This window comes from Schistocerca nitens, chromosome 1 (genome assembly GCF_023898315.1).
Source record: "Schistocerca nitens isolate TAMUIC-IGC-003100 chromosome 1, iqSchNite1.1, whole genome shotgun sequence".
In the NCBI taxonomy this organism is placed as follows: domain Eukaryota; kingdom Metazoa; phylum Arthropoda; class Insecta; order Orthoptera; family Acrididae; genus Schistocerca; species Schistocerca nitens.
Window position 1 is genome coordinate 518,921,425 of NC_064614.1, and position 20,146 is coordinate 518,941,570.

Here is a 20,146-nt window from a genome sequence, read left to right on the forward strand (position 1 = left end):
ATCTGTAAATGAAGTTCGCAATTCGTCAAATGGTGTAAGCTTCATAACACACACGCTGCATGCAGAAATGAGCTGTAAAGAAGTTCCAAACCAATAATCCGAATAAACATACGAAGTAAAGCGGACTTTCTTAACGGAATGATCTGTTATTGATTTGTTCCACACTGGCGAAGTACAGTTTACTAACTACTTCATCAACCACTTTTTCTCTCCCGAAATTGGCATATCTGTATTGAGTGTTAGTATCACAACAAAAACAGAAAATATTACTCTATGAATTTCATTAAATAGTTTTGTAAGTTTCAGTAGCTGGAAGGAAATTACAGCCCGAAAGTTGAACTGGACGTGATATGTCTGATGCATTACAATGTGTCATAATTACCACATAGCGCTTGGTAGTGTCCCAGCTGCAATATATATATATATATATATATATATATATATATATATATATATATATATATATATATATAAATTTCAACGTATCTTTTACTATTTTGGGTATCAGTTTTACTTTACAGAACACTTGTATTTCAGCAGCGCTTACAAAATAATCAGCCGTGAAGAAAATATCTTGTAGCCACGTGTCACTTTCCGTTAAACATTTTTATTGCAGGGGTACTTTGAAACCCACTGTAGGATATGATTGAACCTATAGGTTTATTAGGATTGCAAAACCTTTCGCCTTGTTGATAAATTCGGTGTCTGTGCAGAAATAAACTATTAATTGTAAAACAGTTCCACCGTTTATTTTAGTGCATTTCACATGAACATATGTTTCAGTAGAAAGATCTCTCATAAGTACATAATATCGGTTTTACAGCAAATCTTTTTATTATACTCTATCATAACATGTATATCAAATATCTGTATATGTATTAATATTAATATATCTTCTGTTGCATAAGCTACGTGATCTAGACATCTTTCTAATACTTTACACAAAATATTTCACTCGATATGACTGTTATTTTTAATATTAATCACTTTTTTCACGATGTGTCGTTTATCTTCGTGATATAAATGTTATCCTTTATTATAGCAAATAAAATTTCACAAAATTATTGTTTTGCTACAGTTATCACAATTTAATCCTTTAAAATGTGTTTCTCCAATAACCATGATATATTATTGTTATCTGATATTTTCTTTTGTGTTATTTATTACTTACAGACTGAGAACAAGTCCCCAGCGAAGGCCTAGTCCAAAGACACATGCTTACATTTAGCTTCCATTTTAAATTAGACTGACGTCAAAAGGTGCATTAATCATCACAGTTAAAATTATATAGGTAAATTACTTATTTTTCTCTGTTGGAATAACATTCATTTGTCGATTGTCATCGATGTTACACAACAATGTTGCATGTTTGACATAAACACACAGACATGAAACTATATCGTTAGTTGTATCACATAGATCTAACAAGATGAAGTCAACAATTAGGAAATATTTTCTTACTTAAACTCAAACAGAATTCACGTGCTTACAGTCATTGTTACATGAAAGTATACCTATACAAGTTTCATTCACGTTGTGTGTCCACCAAACATTGTGAGCGTAAAAGCAATGTGCCTTATGTGAATTGATACTCTTCGTGGCATGCATTGTACAGAAGGATACGAAAGTCGAAGTGTTATTTACCCAAGTTGGAGAATGCAAATTGTAGCTCGTCTTGAACCATTTTGATGACTCACACACGTTAAATACAGCACTGGAACAGGATTTGACATTTTCCGAAAGCCGTCTGAATTCTAGACTTTTCCACTGTTATCTTCTATGTTCAACAAATTTATCAGAGTTATTAACTGTTCATGAGATTTTGACGAAAGTGGGTTCCCTTCATTCTATAATTCATCGTATCTAAATATTCGAGGTAGTTTACTGTGTTTCATTGTTGTTTGTCGTTGGTTGTGCGCAGGTATGTTTCTGTATAACCAGCATCAGATAATGATTAAGGTTACAGTACCTGTTGGATTTATGTAGCTAAAATACGAGTATTTCGGCAGTATGTGACATTAAAATCTGACACATCTGGGTACAGAGTATTTATTCTTGATCGGTACGTCTGAATGTTCTGTCGACTCAGAGGTGACCCTGGCACAAAATACAATTTAACTATCCATTCAGTAAAAAGAAGCTATAGATGGACAAGTCGTATTGTAAAAGTTATTGACAATAATAGAAAGCAAGTTACTCTATTTGGTTCCAACAGAGTAAACACGAAGTATTTAAACTCGCACTATTGTCATTGTAGAATGACAACAGCGCTAGTTTCCGTAATCATTTCTCAGGAAGTCGCAACAGTGGGTTCCTGATGATACTTAGAGAGTTAATGTGTTTTCAACAGTTGTATTCGGTGTGATCAGGTGGAAGTTCATTCTGTAAAATCTGAGGCTCAACGAGAGTGGATTGCTAGAATCTAAAAGTGTAGTATTCCGTAAGACATCAAAACCAGTCAGGGACTCGAATTACTTGAAACCGAACTTGATTCCGAAAAGCGTGGGGCAGGTGGAGTTCAAGTAACCTAAGTACTGTAAGGAACATTTTATTTGGAGTAACACATATAGTTAATAGCAGTCTCAGCACAATTCACAAAAAATTAGAAATGCTCCACAGGTACATCAAAGTCTGGCGAAAAATTACTCCTAGCGGGGAAAGTTAACTATTTCTTTCTGGTTTACTCGGCTTCCGTAACATGTGCTGATTCATCGGGCTGTTTCGCAGTCGAAAGATGATTGTGAGATTTCTTTTCTAATGCCCCTGTAAATCCAAAAACGAAATTTAACACGAGCGTAGCACTGCCCGAATACAACATGTATTTGCTCTTTGGTAAATAAATAGGATTGATTTATCATAATGAAAGACAGTTTCCGATCCGGATTCGTTACTTGTGTGTCTGTGTTGTGCCCAAACTGGTTGGGAAATAAGAAAATATTAGGAATTTCGCCAACATTTTGCCTACGTCACTTAAACTGTATGTCGAAATGCCGTATCCCAGTGCAGCATTTACCACAGACAAGGCTGTCTCAGTGCAGCGTAGCGTGCAAATCGCAAGAGAAGTGAAGTGGTGAAGTGACATTCTGATCCCCTCCTAGCATTTGACAATAATGATGACGGCAATTGGTCCAAGTAGTGTTCGTTGATGTTTACGGCATAGTATCTCTCTGTCCCACGTCGTACGAGCAAGACCCACAAGGGGCGAAAGCTTGAAATGATCTCATGTTCTGTGGCGCGAGCTCGCGAAGTTCACGCTTTCGCCTATGCGGCCTCCTCGAGCCACCATACTGGGCTGGAGCAGTGACGTCACGCCACGTCACGGCGCGGCGGTCCGGTGTACGCGGTGCAGCAGCACCTCTCCGCCGCCGCCGCCAGCGCCCTCGGCGTCCGCTGGCTCTGACTCCGAGAGCGGCGTGCAGACGCACTTGAGGATCCATTGCACCGGCAGTGTGATGGTGTCCTGTGGCGCGCCGAAGCCGCCCTCCTCCGCCTCGTTGGCCTCTTCGTCCGCTTCTGAAAACAAATGTTCACTATTAGCCTGTACCCTCCATTAATAAATACCTAGAAGTGAGAGAACGTAGTTGCAATCAAAACTGCATCACTTGAAAGCGTTGAAAATCCTGATGTTTTCCTTATTCAGCGTTTTCGCATGCTTGCTATAGGGTGCAGCCTAATATGTTCTAAAACTCCGCGCGTAAAATCGGGATTTTCCGTTGCCCATACCTCGGGTGTTATCGGTGATAAAAATATAGGGTCAAATGTTTTGGATCGCTCTTGGGCTAGGGACCATTTGTATACACAACACAAGGATCGTCTTAGTGTGACTATCCTACACTACAGGTTCAAATTATGAATTTTCTCCAGCTTAGTCAAATGGAGCAAATCGGTTGGTTCTTTTTCGCATTTGATGTGGTGTATGGTGGGCTAGATGGGACTTACGGAGGCACCAACAGTTTATGGGCACTTCCACGCCGTCACCAGCGGACCAAAATTGAGCCGAGGATTCTGAGACTGCTATGAACAGCAAATGGCTGAAACTTTTGCAATATATTCCTAACATACCAATCTCGAAATTATATTCGTACCTTTGTCCGTTTCCATGATGCAGAAGTTCAAAGTTACAAAACACGTATAATTCTGTATGAGGCGAATCCTAAATAACACATAACCGCAGTAAACTGTTCAAATTTTAACTGTATATACTTTACGCATTTATGTAGGAGATCCATCTCTCAGTTTTGAAAATTATTTCTGCATTATCAAGAAACAAGCGAAAATTTTGTTTTTGGGGTACTAATCTAAGTCACTGGTTCCGAGACGGCTACGCACAGCAAATGATTGAAATTTTTACAACATATTTCTAAGATGGTGATCTCGAATAACCTTGAAAATTTTCTTCATTTCTTAGAGATCCAAGATACAGATGTTGAAGGTCGCCCTAATTGAAGACGTAAAATACGCACGTAAATTCCGGTCTGGGGCGGAAACTGCTTTATAAAGTGATGCTGCACAGAGGAATATGCTACAAAGTGTCTCCCCGTTATCATCTGGGAACCACATGTTGTAGTACTGAGCACACTCAAAGTTTTTTGTATGTAATATCCGATCTAAGGTGTAAGATTAGTTTTGCATTATTTCAGTTCTACGTAAGTACACTATCTAAATTTTGCTGGCCAATACATTTCTTTTCATACAAGTTACAAGCCCTGCTACAGCAGTGAAAAGAACGAAACTAGCGGAAAAATGTTCCTATTGGAGAACGAAAGATGTGAACACGTTCCTGTTTAGTGAAAAGACACTGGCTGAAGAGTGGGGTACCAGCTGCCCCATTGTACCTGCCTAAGCACCTTTAAAAATTTTTCCGAAAATTCTGCCATGTGAACATATTCGTGCATACAACTGACCTCAGTCTCCCACAAACTCCCATAAAAGTCGCCCACTCACACCCACTAGTCCAACGCTGTAAGTCGACCCATCCGCAGATGCCCATTCTGTCACTCATTCACGAGCTCAACTGTGCTGTCCCATCCCGTGCCAATGTTTGTCTCGTTAACGTTTGCTACATTCAATGCTATTATTATAATGACTTGAGATAGGTTCTTAAACTGCACAGATTGTAGTTAAAAGCTTTCTGTCACCTCTCATTGAGTAAAGCGTTCCTCGAGAGGGCGACACACCGTGCTTGCCATTGTTTGCACAATAGGATTATCTGTTAGCAGTGGTCTGGGGGTGGTTCTGCACCTGCGGTCACAGCGGTCGGTCAAGCAGTGTGTACTTGGGTGCAGTTTAACCGGTGTTTACACGTTACGTGCTACTCGTGCCCTCTCGAATAGCGTCTATTACACAGCTGTGTTACGCGGAAAGTGATAGTCTTTACACATTCCTAGGTGGGAAGCATTACTAACAACAATGGAAACCTACGCCCGGAAGAATACCGTTTAACAGGAGGCCACCAAGGACTGCAATAAGCCAACAGTTCTCGAAATTCAGAACAGTGTTTCTTCCCAAATGAATATAACAACACATCAAGTAGTCAATATGTACCTCAATACTAATGAGTTTATCTGCTGTTTCAAAATTTATGTAGAAGCGAGTAATCACTGAGTATACTGATAACTTTGAGTCATCATTAGCAACAGACTCTAAGATTACCATTAGTGCAGTCGAAAGCAACGTACGTGTCTTTGACATCTTTGTGAAATTTCCAGACGAAGATATATATATATATATATATATATATATATATATATATATATATATATATATATATATATATATAGGCGCGCAGTCAGGAACCGTGCGACTGCTCCGGTCGCAGGTTCGAATCCTGCCTCGGGCATGGATGTGTGTGATGTCCTTAGGTTAGTTAGGTTTAAGTAGTTCTAAGTTCTAGGGGACTGATGACCACAGCAGTTGAGTCCCATAGTGCTCAGAGCCATTTGAACCATTTTTATATATATACATAAACTGGTTCAAATGGCTCTGAGCAGTATGGGACTTAACTTCTGAGGTCATCAGTCCCCTAGAACTTAGAACTACTCTAATATAACCAACCTAAGGACATCACACACACCCATGACCAAGGCAGGATTCGAACCTGCGACCGTAGCGGTCGCGCGGTTCCAGACTGTAGCGCCTAGAATCGCTCGGCCACCCCGGCCGGCGAAGATCTAAACTTCGGTTTGCAACCTTATGGAAACTTTCTTGCAACTCTGAATGAGAAATGGGCGTATTATTATCCGTGTCCTGTCCAAAATTTAAAAATATTTATTAAAATGGAAGTTAAAGAAACCAATCCTGTCCGTAATGACTATTGTCGGTTATCAAGGGTAGATTACACAGATGAGGCAACTACCAGAATGCTCTGTTTATAATGAAACTGACGATGTTAAACAAAACGGTCCCGGACAAAATGTATGTCTAGAACTCAACCAGCATGCTTTACGTAATGAAACTGACCACGTTAAACAAAACGATCCCAGACAAAAATTACGTCTAATACTCATCATCATCATCAGCCAATTCAATCATTAAATGATGTGCCCTCTTCCAGTCGTGGATTCAGGTAGGCTACCTTCGAGTTACGCCTAGAACTCAACCTAAACTAAACGTAAAATCTTACTTTCTTATCTCATAGCAAGAATAAGTACAGAACAGATAGCAAACGTGCCACATTAGCTGAAAATAATTCTGTTGCTGTTAATGATCGCGTGAGTGTAAAAAAAATAAGGCTGGACACAGGGTAAGGTTCCAAAAGAGTCATGGAAATAGATTCAAGCGAATATATATTTCCACGTTTAGGCTTACGTGAAATGAGTTAGAGCGATTTAGGAATGTCGAGTACTGATCCATTGCCAGTACCAAACAGTCAAGCTCAGACTAATAGTATAGACGTATATGATATCACACCCGATACTGGCAATGTCGCGGCATCAGACGGTAAACAGTCTAACAGTAAACGAAAAATTGCGATCGCTGTCTGCGAGTCTACAACAAACAAGTCAGAAGCATACGCTACGGAGGTGTTTCAGGTTGAGGCGGTAGTTGGTGCTCAGGAGCCAAGCCTTGAAGCTGGATCGATTGTATATCCAGCTGAAGCATCTAAGGATTCACCATCAGAATCGACAGAACACTCACAGATGCTCATGCATACAAGCCGAGTCACCTTTCGACTGAAAGGCCTTAGAACAAAATTTTAGCGAGTGGCAACGAACAGGGGCAACATGACGTAAACAAAGATCCCTCAATAACTGCCAATAGTGATCCAGGGAAAAGTGATATTGAAGATATAACAATGTATATCGCGGAAGCCCTCTGTCACAACGAATACCAGTCGTTCGTGGACAATATTAATGGAGTAATGAAAGCACAGATGCTGGGAATTGTGGGGTAAAGTGCAGCCAAGCGGGATTAAAAGTAAAGAGAGGCAAAGCCTAATCTCAATCTCAAAGCCATCTATTGGAGACTGGAACTGAGAAAAGCTTTATTCAAAATCTAAAACACTGAGTCCGAAGAAAACGGGAAAAAGTAATGTCACTACAACGAAATTCTGGCCTGTAAAAATTTTTCCTGTCGTATTACTATATTAATAAAAGGTCCAGTCACGATAATGTGACCACCGCCTATGCTCGACGTCAAAGGGAACATAAAGCGTGTCAGTGGGACGCGGGGAAGAGTGCAGTCGTTGCTGTTATCGTGGCTCGGCTGGAAGCGGGACTCACCACTAATGACAATGCTACTCCAGTGAGCGAGGTTCCAGCCCGCAGACGTGCTTGGAGACTGTCCGGACAGCGGTGGAATACCAATCTGACTGTCGCCCGCCATACGGTCCGACAGTGATCGTCTGGCATGTGATTTCTTTCCATAGCAGAACTTCTTTGGTTATCATCCGCGACAGCATTACAGCACAGCAATACGTCGATGATACTGCACGGCACGTTTTGTTGCCCTGGTAGACAACCATTCTGAGCTTACAAATGGTTCAAATGGCTCTGAGCTCTATGGGACTTAACTTCTAAGGTCATCAGACCCTTAGAACTAAGTACTGCTTAAACCTAATTAACCTAAGGACATCCATGCCCGAGACAGGATTCGAACCTGCGACCGTAGCGGTCGCGCGGTTCCAGACTGTAGCGCCTAGAAGCGCTCGGCCACCCCGACCGGCTCTGAGCTTACATTTCAGCAATAGAATGCCCTCCGACACACGGCAACTGCTTATTTTCGTGCTTTCCAAAGCCCTCCTTGGCCATCCAGGTCACCGGATCCCACCCCATTTGAGACCCTTGGGAGCATTATTGGCAGGGCCGTCCAACCATCAAGGGGTTTAGACGACCTAACGCACCAATTGGACAGAATATGGCAGGAGGACATCCGAGAACTCTCTCAAACAAGGGTATAAGGGCCAGAGGTGGACCACTGCGTTATTCACTTGCTCAATTTGCGAAGCACTTTTTCCGGAATAAATCATGCAGCATCTCTTGAACTGCAATCACTTGTTTTCAGTAAATGTATATCGCAGCTACCGATTTTCGTCCTATAGTGATAATTAATTCATAGTGCTTGTTTTTTTCTTATCTTATAATTGTCGCGTATTTCTAACAATTCAAACATGCGATCATTCCCATCAGAAATGACAACAAATCGACGACAACAATAATAAGTTTTGTATACACACCGACGTCGCAACCATAAGGCTAAAAGCCAAAGATAGATGAGATTACCCAAGAGATAATTCATAAAACATCATATGAAGGGAGATGAGAATCTAATAATTGTAGGGGATTAGAACGCCGTAACACTTGTGGGAGAATATGGACTCGTTAGCTGAAAAGAGTTTTACAATAAATTTCAGCTAGAAAGAACCCTAACTCTCTTCAGTTATCACAAGAGTATATGCTCGGAAAGGTCTGGAGAGTCGGAAAGATACCAGATGGCTTACATCACGATCAGACAGAGATTTCGAAATTAGATATAGGGTTGTGAGTCGTACACGGCAGCAGATACACAGTCAGGTTACAATTGAGTAATAATGAAATAAAGGCGGAATTTTAAAAGAAAAGTCAAGAGAAATCAACGTGGAAAAAAGTAGCTAAGGGAAATAATGACGAATTATGATGTGCGGTTGAAGTTTTCTGAGGCTGTTGTGGCACTGAATACCAACATAGGCCGTTCAGGAATTTAATCTACTGGCCATTAAAATTGCTACACCAAGAAGAAATGCAGATGATAAACGGGTATTCATTGGACAAATATATTATACTAGAACTGACATGTGATTACATTCTCACGCAATTTAGATGCATAGATCCTGAGAAATCAGTACCCAGCCTGGGCATTGAGTCAAACAGAGCTTGGATGGCGTGTACAGGTACAGTTGCCCTTGCAGCTTCAACATGATATCACAGTTCATCAAGAGTGGTAACTGGCATATTGTGACGAGCCAGTTGCTTCGCCACCATTGACCAGACGTTTTCAATTGGTGAGAGATCTGGAGAACGTGCTGGCCAGGGCAGCAGTCGAACATTTTCTGTATCCAGAAAGGCCCGTACAGGACCTACAATATGCGGTCGTGCATTTTCCTGCTGAAATGTTGGGTTTCGCAGGGGTCGAATGAAGGGTAGAGCCACGGGTCGTAACACATCTGAAATGTAACGTCCACTGTTCAAAGTGCCGTCAATGCGAACAAGAGGTGACCGAGACGTAACCAATGGCACCCCATACCATCACGCCGGGTGATACGCCAGTAAGGCGATGACGAATACTCGCTTCCCGTGTGCGTTCACCGCGATGTCACCAAACACGGATGCGACCATCATGATGCTGTAAACAGAACCTGGATATGTCTGAAAAAATTACGTTTTGCCATTCGTGCACCCAGGTTCGTCGTTTAGTACACCATCGCAGGCGCTCCTGTCTGTGATGCACCGTCAAGGGTAACCACAGCCATGGTCTCCGAGCTGATAGTCCATGCTGCTGCAAACGTCATCCAACTGTTCGTGCAGATCGTTGTTGTCTTGCAAACGTTCCCATCTGTTGACTCAGGGATCGAGACGTGGCTGCATGATCCGTTACAGCGATGCGGATAAGATGCCTGTCATCTCGACTGCTAGTGATACGAGGCCGCTGGGATCCAGCACGGCGTTCTGTATTACCCACCTGAACCCACCGATTCCATATTCTGCTAACAGTCATTGGATCTCGACCAACGCGAGCAGCATTGTCATGATACGATAAACCGCAATCGCGGTAGGCTACAATCCGACCTTTATCAAAGTCTGAAACGTGATGGTACGCATTTCTCCTCCTTACACGAGGCATCACAACAATGTTTCACCAGGCAACGCCGGTCAACTGCTGTTTGAGCATGAGAAATCGGTTGGAAACTTTCCTCATGTCAGCACATTGTAGGTGTTGCCACCGGCGCTAACCTTGTGTAAACGCTCTGAAAGCTAATCATTTGTATATCACAGCATCTTCTTCCTGTCCGTTAAATTTCGCGTCTGTAGCACGTCAGCTTCGTGGTGTACCAATTTTAGTGGCCAGTAGTGTACATCTATAAAAAGGGCTGATTAATCGACGGAAGAAAGCCTTACAAAAATGTTCAGTGAAAGTCAGGAATTCTGCAAATGTGACCACTTAGGGGAAATAAATATGAAGTGCAAAGACTCTAAGGCAACATGGGTACAGAATAAACCGCGAAGTAATCGAAAAATAAACAGACAGGTTATGCATATCAAAAAGCCAAAACAAGGTTTGATAAAACTAAAAACTAAGGTGTTAACATAAAGTGCTATAGTGATTCCGCTGTTAAATGAGAAGAGAGAGCGGATGGATGGAGAGTAGGCCTCTACGAGGGGGAGGAATTGTCTGCTGACGTCGCATAAAGAAAAATTGACGTTAATATGAAAGACATATGGTATCCACCATTACAGTCCAAATTTGACAGAGCTTCGGAAAACCTCTGAACATATTAGGCAGGAGGGATTGATAACATTCGTTCAGAATTTCTAAAATGATTGGGATAAATGGCAACCAAACGACTATTCAATCTGGTGCCTAAAATATAATCTACGTAATTCCTAAAACAAGAAAGCTAACGAAATGCGAGAACTATCGCCCAATTAGCTAACAACTTTACACCCAATTTGCTGATGAGAATTACATGCAGAATAACGGAAAAGAAAACTGAGTTTATCTCGGGTGACGATCGATTTGGCCGAAGGAAACATAAAGGCAGAGAGAAGCAGTTCTGACGTTGCTGTTGATAATGGAAGCAACATTTAATAAACGTATTCCCTGGATCTGTCAACAAAGAAAAAGCGTACTACAATGAAATACGTTGCAGGATATTCGAAATTTTGAGAATAATTAGAATAAGCTATAGGAAAGCTGGATGGTATATGCAACAACCAGAAAGTCACTATAAGAGCGGGAGACAAAGAACGGTCTTTCTCCGCTACTGGTCAATCCAGCACGGCATTGAATGCAAGTGATTCAGGAGCTGCGGAAAAATCAGAAAAGAAATGTATCCAAGTTTTGAATAGTGGTGCAATAAAAGGAAGTTGAAAATTAGTTGGACTGATACGAAACGAGGCTCTCCGGAGAATCAGCGAGGAAAGAATTGTATGGTAAACACTGACAACAAGAAGAGACAAGACGATAGGACACTAGTCAAGGCATCGGCGATTAAACCCCGTAGTCTCAGATGCAGCTTTAGAGGGTGAAAACCTTAGGAGAAAACAAAGATTGGAAGAGACGCAACAAATAATTTAAGAGGTTGGGTGACATGAAGAAGTTGGAACGACAAATTAATTTGTGGCGTGTCGCACCAGTCCAGTCATAAGAATGTTGACTACCACCCTTTTTCCCCAAGAAAGGTTATCTGGGTTCATTATAGTTGTTCCACGGTATTTCGGACGAATTGCCGAATGTTTGTAACTTGCTGCCACGATACCTCGGCGCAGAGTCTTCTGATCCTCTACAGGTGAATACTAGCGAAACTACACTGAGTTCCCCCATTTAACACCCTGACGGCACAAGCGTGATGTACCCAGCTGTCACTGCACGTACACTGCTTGAGCGCATTCGCATTTGTTGCAAGTCGCTGTGCTTTGCCGACCGCCCTTCGTGGTGAAAGCTTGCCTCGTCGATATCAGATCTATCACCTTCACGCGGTAGAATCTGAGAATGGCGCAGGATATGCAGAACACAAGGTTCTCCTGTGCATGTACTCTGTGCTGAATGTTACTGGAAGCCGCCATCCCGATTGATAAGGAACTCATACAGCCGTATTTCCACGGATTCAGTAATGATGGAGCCAAAAAATTGACTTGTGAGCCACAATTCTTGTTTCATTGTATTTTATCGAATTACTAGTAGAAGTACAGGTTATTAAGAGACAGACACCACGTAGTTCACTTCCACCTAGGTTGTGTGGACTGCCTGATTCACAAAGAAGGTTTTCCTCTGCCACCTATCGCGAACGGTAATGGAGCAGCCACCTATGATTCGCCCAAGTGCTTTGCGTGTTCAGACAAATCTTTTGTCCGCATAGGTTCACACGACTCAAGAAAGTCACTTAAGCAGGAAAGTAAGGACTTATTATTCCGTTTTCATGTCATTTCGCTTTTTCCGGATGAGCGTCTGGTGGGCTCACTACATCTCATTAGCAAAAGAGTTGAAACTGACAACGACGTTGTTCGAGCATACCCCTCCTCGACATTCTTGTTATTTAAGAACGAGTTTTACGAACAATCTGACAGTGCCGCCATGGGGAGTACTTTGTCTCTCCTGGAATCCAGCATTTATGTGGAAGATTTTGAGGAGCGAGTGCTCGACTCAGCTGTTTCAAGAGCAACAGTATTTTGGCGGTACGTTGATGAGACTTGTATAGTTTGGACTCATGGTTTGAACGGTCTCCGAGAGTTCCATCAATATCTTATCATGCAACAGAATGCAGAGTATTCAGAAATTGCCATCACTAACTTCTAGGACTTGAAGAGGGGAATAAGGCACAATATTTTGAATAGGAACCCATGTCTGGAAACGTACCGTTTTCTTGTTACAGCCGCTTGCTAGGTAGGTATCAACAGGGTAATCATGGGGGAGGGGGATGGCGGTGGTTACGTCTGACCGGTTGATGTCATCTGATGTCTGTCCTACGTCTCTGACCTGGCTCGAGCCTCTTTCACGTGCCTGTGAGCGTTAGAGGATTGTGGTTGAGTACATTTTTGGAGAACACAGCGACTTGATCCTTCTGAGCGCCGGACCTCGCTTTAATCGAAGAGCTGCTCGTCAACTTGATGAGGATCGTTCTCCACAACGTCCGACTCCGTAGCATATCCCTTTCACCACAATTATGCAAAGGCTTCGAGACGGGGTACCTTCACCCTCAGAAGGCGTGACTGTGGTGCTCCAAGGGGACGCCGCACATCCGCACACCCGCACCGTATGAGGGCGTTCTGCATCACGACGAAGAGAGCCCGTCAACGAGTACACCACCAATTTCTTTGTGTATTAATGAGTGGAACTATAAAACTAATGATGTACTACGTGGCTCTCAATTAATTACTTATAAAAGTGGTCGCATTACCAAGATGTTTTCAAATGTTTGGTAACACGGAAACGCTACGTTGCTGGACATGGGTTACAGTTCAAAATCTGATTTACCCACTTGCCTCTACTAGTTCCAGATTATAACCGATATTTCCGAACAGCCTCTAACTAATTTACTGTAGAGATGGAGAAAGAAGGATGCTGGACATTTTTAGACCTCTTAGAGCGACATAAGAGCGATGGTCATATGGACATCCGATAGTTCGGAAGTCTGCTCATACAGGATATTAATGGCCGCTACCCGCCACAAACAATGATCACTACGCTTACGTCGGCTAACTGAGACCATACCATGTCAGACGCCGATTACCAGGGAGAGTAACTAGATCACCAGCTGACGGTGAAGCTGAACAATGGAGAACCGCCTCAGCAAGTACAGAGAGAGCTGCAGACGTGCAATCAGCCGAACAAAGAAGATGCAGAGGACTTATCTGCTACATATTGGAAAATTATCCGTAAAAATAAGCAGACTATTAAGAAGGCATGCGAATAAAGCGATTCACTTTTATGTTTGATACTGCAAGTTTTCTCATGGATCCACAACCTTGACATAGTTTTCCAACGTAAGGAATATGCGTTGTGGTCTGCATAATTTTCAGACTTGTTTGATATTGGCTAGCGTCACTATCACGGAAAATTTAGATAAACCCTATGTTGTTGTTGTTGTGGTCTTCAGTCCTGAGGCTGGTTTGATGCAGCTCTCCATGCTACTCTATCCTGTGCAAGCTTCTTCATCTCCAAGTACCTACTGCAACCTACATCCTTCTGAATCTGCTTAGTGTATTGATCTCTTGGTCTCCCTATACTATTTTTACCCTCCACGCTGCCCTCCAATGCTAAATTTGTGATCCCTTGATGCCTCAAAACATGTCCTACCAACCGATCCCTTCTTCTAGTCAAGTTGTGCCACAAACTTCTCTTCTCCCCAATCCTATTCTATACCTCCTCATTAGTTACGTGATCTACCCACCTTATCTTCAGCGTTCTTCTGTAGCACCACATTTCGAAAGCTTCTATTCTCTTCTTGTCCAAACTGGTTATCGTCCATGTTTCACTTCCATACATGGCTACACTCCGTACAAATACTTTCAGAAACGACTTCCTTACACTTAAATCAATACTCGATGTTAACAAATTTCTCTTCTTCAGAAACGATTTCCTTGCCATTGCCAGTCTACATTTTATATCCTCTCCACTTCGACCATCATCAGTTATTTTACTCCCTAAATAGCAAAACTTCTTTACTACTTTAAGTGTCTCATTTCCTAATCTAATCCCCTCAGCATCACCCGATTTAATTTGACTACATTCCATTATCCTCGTTTTGCTTTTGTTGATGTTCATCTTATATCCTCCTTTCAAGACACTAGCCATTCCGTTCAACTGCTCTTCCAAGTACTTTGCTGTCTCTGACAGAATTACAATGTCATCGGCGAACCTCAAAGTTTTTACTTCTTCTCCATGAATTTTAATACCTACTCCGAATTTTTCTTTTGTTTCCTTTACTGCTTGCTCAATATACAGATTGAATAAAATCGGGGAGAGGCTACAACCCTGTCTCACACCTTTCCCAACCAGTGCTTCCCTTTCATGCCCCTCGACTCTTATAACTGCCATCTGGTTTCTGTACAAATTGTAAATAGCCTTTCGCTCCTTGTATTTTACCCTTGCCACCTTCAGAATTTGAAAGAGAGTATTCCAGTTAACGTTGTCAAAAGCTTTCTCTAAGTCTACAAATGCTAGAAACGTAGGTTTGCCTTTTCTTAATCTTTCTTCTAAGATAATGTTCCAACATTTCTACGGAATCCAAACTGATCTTCCCCGAGGTCCGTTTCTACCAGTTTTTCCATTCGTCTGTAAAGAATTCGCGTTAGTATTTTGCAGCTGTGACTTATTAAACTGATAGTTCGGTAATTTTCACATCTGTCAACACCCGCTTTCTTTGGGATTGAAATTATAATATTCTTCTTGAAGTCTGTGGGTATTTCGCCTGTCTCATACATCTTGCTCACCAGATGGTAGAGTTTTGTCATGACTGGCTCTCCCAAGGCCATCAGTAGTTCTAATGGAATGTTGTCTACTCCCGGGGCCTTGTTTCGACTCAGGTCTTTCAGTGCTCTGTCAAACTCTACACGCAGTATCTTATATCCCATTTCATCTTCATCCTCTTCCATTTCCATAATATTGTCCTCAAGTACATCGCCCTTGTATAAACCCTCTATATACTCCTTCCACCATTCTGCCTTCCCTTCTTTGCTTAGAACTGGGTTGCCATCTGAGCTCTTGGTTCTCTTCTCTCCAAAGGTCTCTTTAATTTTCCTGTAGGCAGTATCTATCTTACCCCTAGTGAGACAAGCCTCTACATCCTTACATTTGTCCTCTAGCCATCCATGCTTAGCCATTTTGCACTTCCTGTCGATCTCATTTTTGAGACGTTTGTATTCCTTTTTGCCTGCTTCATTTACTACATTTTTATATTTTCAACTTTCATCAATTAAATTCAATATTTCTTCTGTTACCCAAGAATTTCTATTAGCCCTCGTCTTTTTACCTACTTGATCCTCTGCTGCCTTCACTACTTCATCCCTCAGAGCTACCCATTCTTCTTCTACTGTATTTCTTTCCCCCATTCCTGTCAATTGTTCCCTTATGCTCTCCCTGAAACTCTGTACAACCTCTGGTTCTTTCAGTTTATCCAGGTCCCATCTCCTTAAATTCCCACCTTTTTGCAGTTTCTTCAGTTTCAATCTGCTGTTCATAACCAGTAGATTGTGGTTAGAATCCACATCTGCCCCTGGAAATGTCTTACAATTTAAAACCTGGTTCCTAAATCTCTGTCTTACCATTATATAATCTATCTGATACCTTTTAGTATCTCCAGGATTCTTCCAGGTATACAACCTTCTTTTATGATTCTTGAACCAAGTGTTAGGTATGATTAAGTTATGCTCTGTGCAAAATTCTACAAGGCGGCTTCCTCTTTCATTTCTTCCCCCCAATCCATATTCACCTACTATGTTTCCTTCTCTCCCTTTTCCTACTGACGAATTCCAGTCACCCATGACTATTAAATTTTCGTCTCCCTTCTCTACCTGAATAATTTCTTTTATCTCGTCATACATTTCATCAATTTCTTCATCATCTGCAGAGCTAGTTGGCATATAAACTTGTAATATTATAGTAGGCATGGGCTTTGTGTCTATCTTGGCCACAATAATGCGTTCACTATGCTGTTTGTAGTAGCTAACCCGCACTCCTATTTTTTTTATTCATTATTAAACCTACTCCTGCATTACCCCTATTTGATTTTGTATTTATAACCCTGTAATCACCTGACCAAAAGTCTTGTTCCTCCTGCCACCGATCTTCACTAATTCCCACTATATCTAACTTTAACCTATCCATTTCCCTTTTTAAATTTTCTAACCTACCTGCCCGATTAAGGGATCTGACATTCCACGCTCCGATCCGTAGAACGCCAGTTTTCTTTCTCCTGATAACGACGTCCTCTTGAGTAGTCCCCGCCCGGAGATCCGAATGGGGGACTATTTTACCTCCGGAATATTTTACCCAAGAGGATGCCATCATCGTTTAATCATACAGTAAAGCTGCATGTCCTCGGGAAAAATTACGGCTGTAGTTTCCCCTTGCTTTCAGCCGTTCGCAGTACCAGCACAGCCTGGCCTGTCAACAGATACCCCTCCGTTGTGGTTGCACCTACGGTACTGCCATCTGTATCGCTGAGGCACGCAAGGCTCCCCACCAACGGCATGGTCCATGGTTCATGGGGGGAAAAAACCCTATGTAACCTGTCGCAACACAAGGTGCATGGTGGATCGATTTGCATGTTATATGTGAATTTTGTTTTACGATAAATATAGAATAGACAATGGGTGACAGAAAATATTTATGAAAAGTGTACGGCTCTTTAACGTGCAATCCTTTAATTTGATACTGATGTGACTAATTTCTGTTTTGTTCGGACCACTTCACCCATCAAGAGGAAGATTGCCAATACCAGCCCAACTAATGACAATCTAAGAATTTTACCTAATCGTCTAATTTAGCCCAATAAAACGTTCTTGCTGCTATTTGCTACTGGAAACAAAAACAAAGAAAACTATTACAAATGCACAAAACGATCCTCGTTATTGTTTCTGGAATATAGTCGGTCATCGTTCACTATCACGCACAACGCGAAATTGGAGACCCGCAAATGGGAATCCGACTTTGGTCTTCGCCATCTTCTCTCAAGATGTCTGGCAGATGCCCAGATAAAGCATCGTGCGTGGGCTGAGCAGCTTGGCTGTCGTTTACAAATGTCATCGAGCATTCAGTTAACCGGGAAATTTTCAGAATTTACCACAAAAAAGCGTGTATCATTGCAGTCCTGCTTGATTAACATTCCTCGGTATTTGAAACTGTGCATAAGATTTATATAATGTCATACAAAATTTTATGTTTTGAGTAGGACAGAGGCAACCGTCACTCTGTGTTTACACCCGTGGGAGGACTTCCTGATTCGTCACTTACATACCTTTTTAGCCGTCTCGGATATTATTCACTAACAGCTGACTACTTTATGCTCCTACTTTTCCTGCTTGCTAGTTCCAAAGCATTTCTGTGGTCCCTATCGAAATGATGATGTGACAAGTACTGAAGTAATTTCCTCGTGACTGTGTACTCGTATGCCAACATTTCGCCTTGCCGTCAGAGGCTGCTACTCAGTGTTAACGTGTCAGGATTGGCCAGGAGGGGAAAGCAGTAGGCACTCGTTGAGGTGAAAAATCAAACATGTTTTAAATGCACGGATGTTTAATGCCGAAAGAAGGAAAGGCAGGCCCAGAGAAGCAGCCCAAAGTGAACGAGCTACCGCCGAAGAGAGCAGGAGAGGAGAGCGTCTGATCGGGTTGGAAGCTGGCAGCAGAAGAGACCGGACGGCGTGTCCGCTCCCAGCGGCTGGCCGCGGTCCCACCCCCACTTGACGACCTCCAAACCTCCCTACTGGTCTGCCAAATCGAAGACGCGCTGTCAATGGTTCAAATGGTTCTGAGCACTATGGGACTTAACATCTGAGGTCATCAGTCCCCTAGAACTTAGAACTACTTAAACCTGACTAACCTAAGGACATCACACACATCCATGCCCGAGGCAGGATTCGAACCTGCGACCGTAGCGGTCGTGCGGTTCCAGACTGAAGCACCTAGAACCGCTCGGCCACACCGGCTGGCACGCGCAGCCAGCAACACGTGAATTTAGCTCCTGATGGTTCAACACGTGAGTTTCAAACTGGTTATGTTCGGTTCTTGGCAAGGTGACTGAGACGCTGCAAATAGCCGCCAGGCAGAAGGCACTAACGAACACCAAGTGAAAAACAAAAATTAAATTTTTATTCTAACAAACATCCACTGATCAGATCGTATCTGCGTCTTCCAAGCACCACCAATCTCATAAAAACGCTTTCTTTCACTCTACTATTGCTTAAGCTACTTCTATTCCACTCTCTAAAGAAAAATTCAATGAAGAAATTAATTTATTCAAAACGATAGCAGTTAATAACGAATATGAACCTGGTATAGTGGATGACATTCTTAAAAAGAAAACTGTTAAAAGAGTTACTACACTTGGCAACTCTGTCATTGAATCTAACCCAAAAACATATTTTTCTATTCCTTTCTTGGTGCCCATCTCTTATCAAAGAGATTCAACGCCTGATTCGTAATAAGTGCAACTGTAACGTTGCCTTTTCTACCAATAATAATTTTAAAAAAAGCTTCATTCATAATTTAAAATCGACTCGTTCCCCTTTTGAATATTCTGGCGTCCATAAGATTTTCTGCGACACCTGCTCTTCTTACTACATAAGACAAACAGGAAGTGCCTTTACAACCAGATATAAGGAACATAGTTTAAGAAAAAATGGCACTAGCACCCAAAATTCGTCTTTTGCTGACCACCTCCTGATTGCAGGTCACGCGCCTAAAGGTGTTAGCGACATCAATATTTTACACACCGGGAAGAAAGGGCGTAGATTAGATATTCTCGAAGAATTAGAAACTTTTAAACATGTTTCTCGAAATGATAGCCTCATTCTCAATGGGCAGCTAGAGTTACGTAATAAAAACTTCTTCAACGGTATAAAGCCGTTACTTGATATTTGATTTGGGGTTTCTTCGTGCAGTCACCAAAATGTTTTTTCCATCTTAATGAACTCATAGTTTTTCGATTATTAAATGGTTTATATTGGCTACATTTCATGTTATATCGTTTTTCTACAGGCTGTGTCATTCAGCCCTCTTTGTTTTTCCGATAATGGTGTTTTCATCCTTGAAACTGTACTTCTAAGCTCTGATGTAGACAAAATTTTACCTTATCTGCTGCTGTCAAACAAAATATTGCCATTTACGTCATGTGCTGAATAATGTTCATCATAATATCTGTCTGTCTTTATTTGAATGTTAAGTAGCCAGTTTGTACATGCGGCTACTAGATGGCGCTCTTGGTGCAATGTTCACCTGCCCGTAATTGTTAA

General features: G+C 41.9%; 1 protein-coding gene across 1 annotated transcript in view; it reads right to left on the bottom strand.

Moving 5' to 3' along the window:
* Positions 1 to 777: 777 nt before the first annotated feature.
* LOC126258634 (CCN family member 4) overlaps positions 778 to 20,146 on the bottom strand; it is a 308,685-nt gene continuing 289,316 nt past the window's right edge. Inside the window, exon 8 of the mRNA XM_049955661.1 lies at positions 778 to 3,513. Within this exon, the coding sequence (XP_049811618.1) occupies positions 3,317 to 3,513 (197 nt within the window). The 3' untranslated portion in view covers positions 778 to 3,316. The remainder of the gene's footprint in view (positions 3,514 to 20,146) is intronic.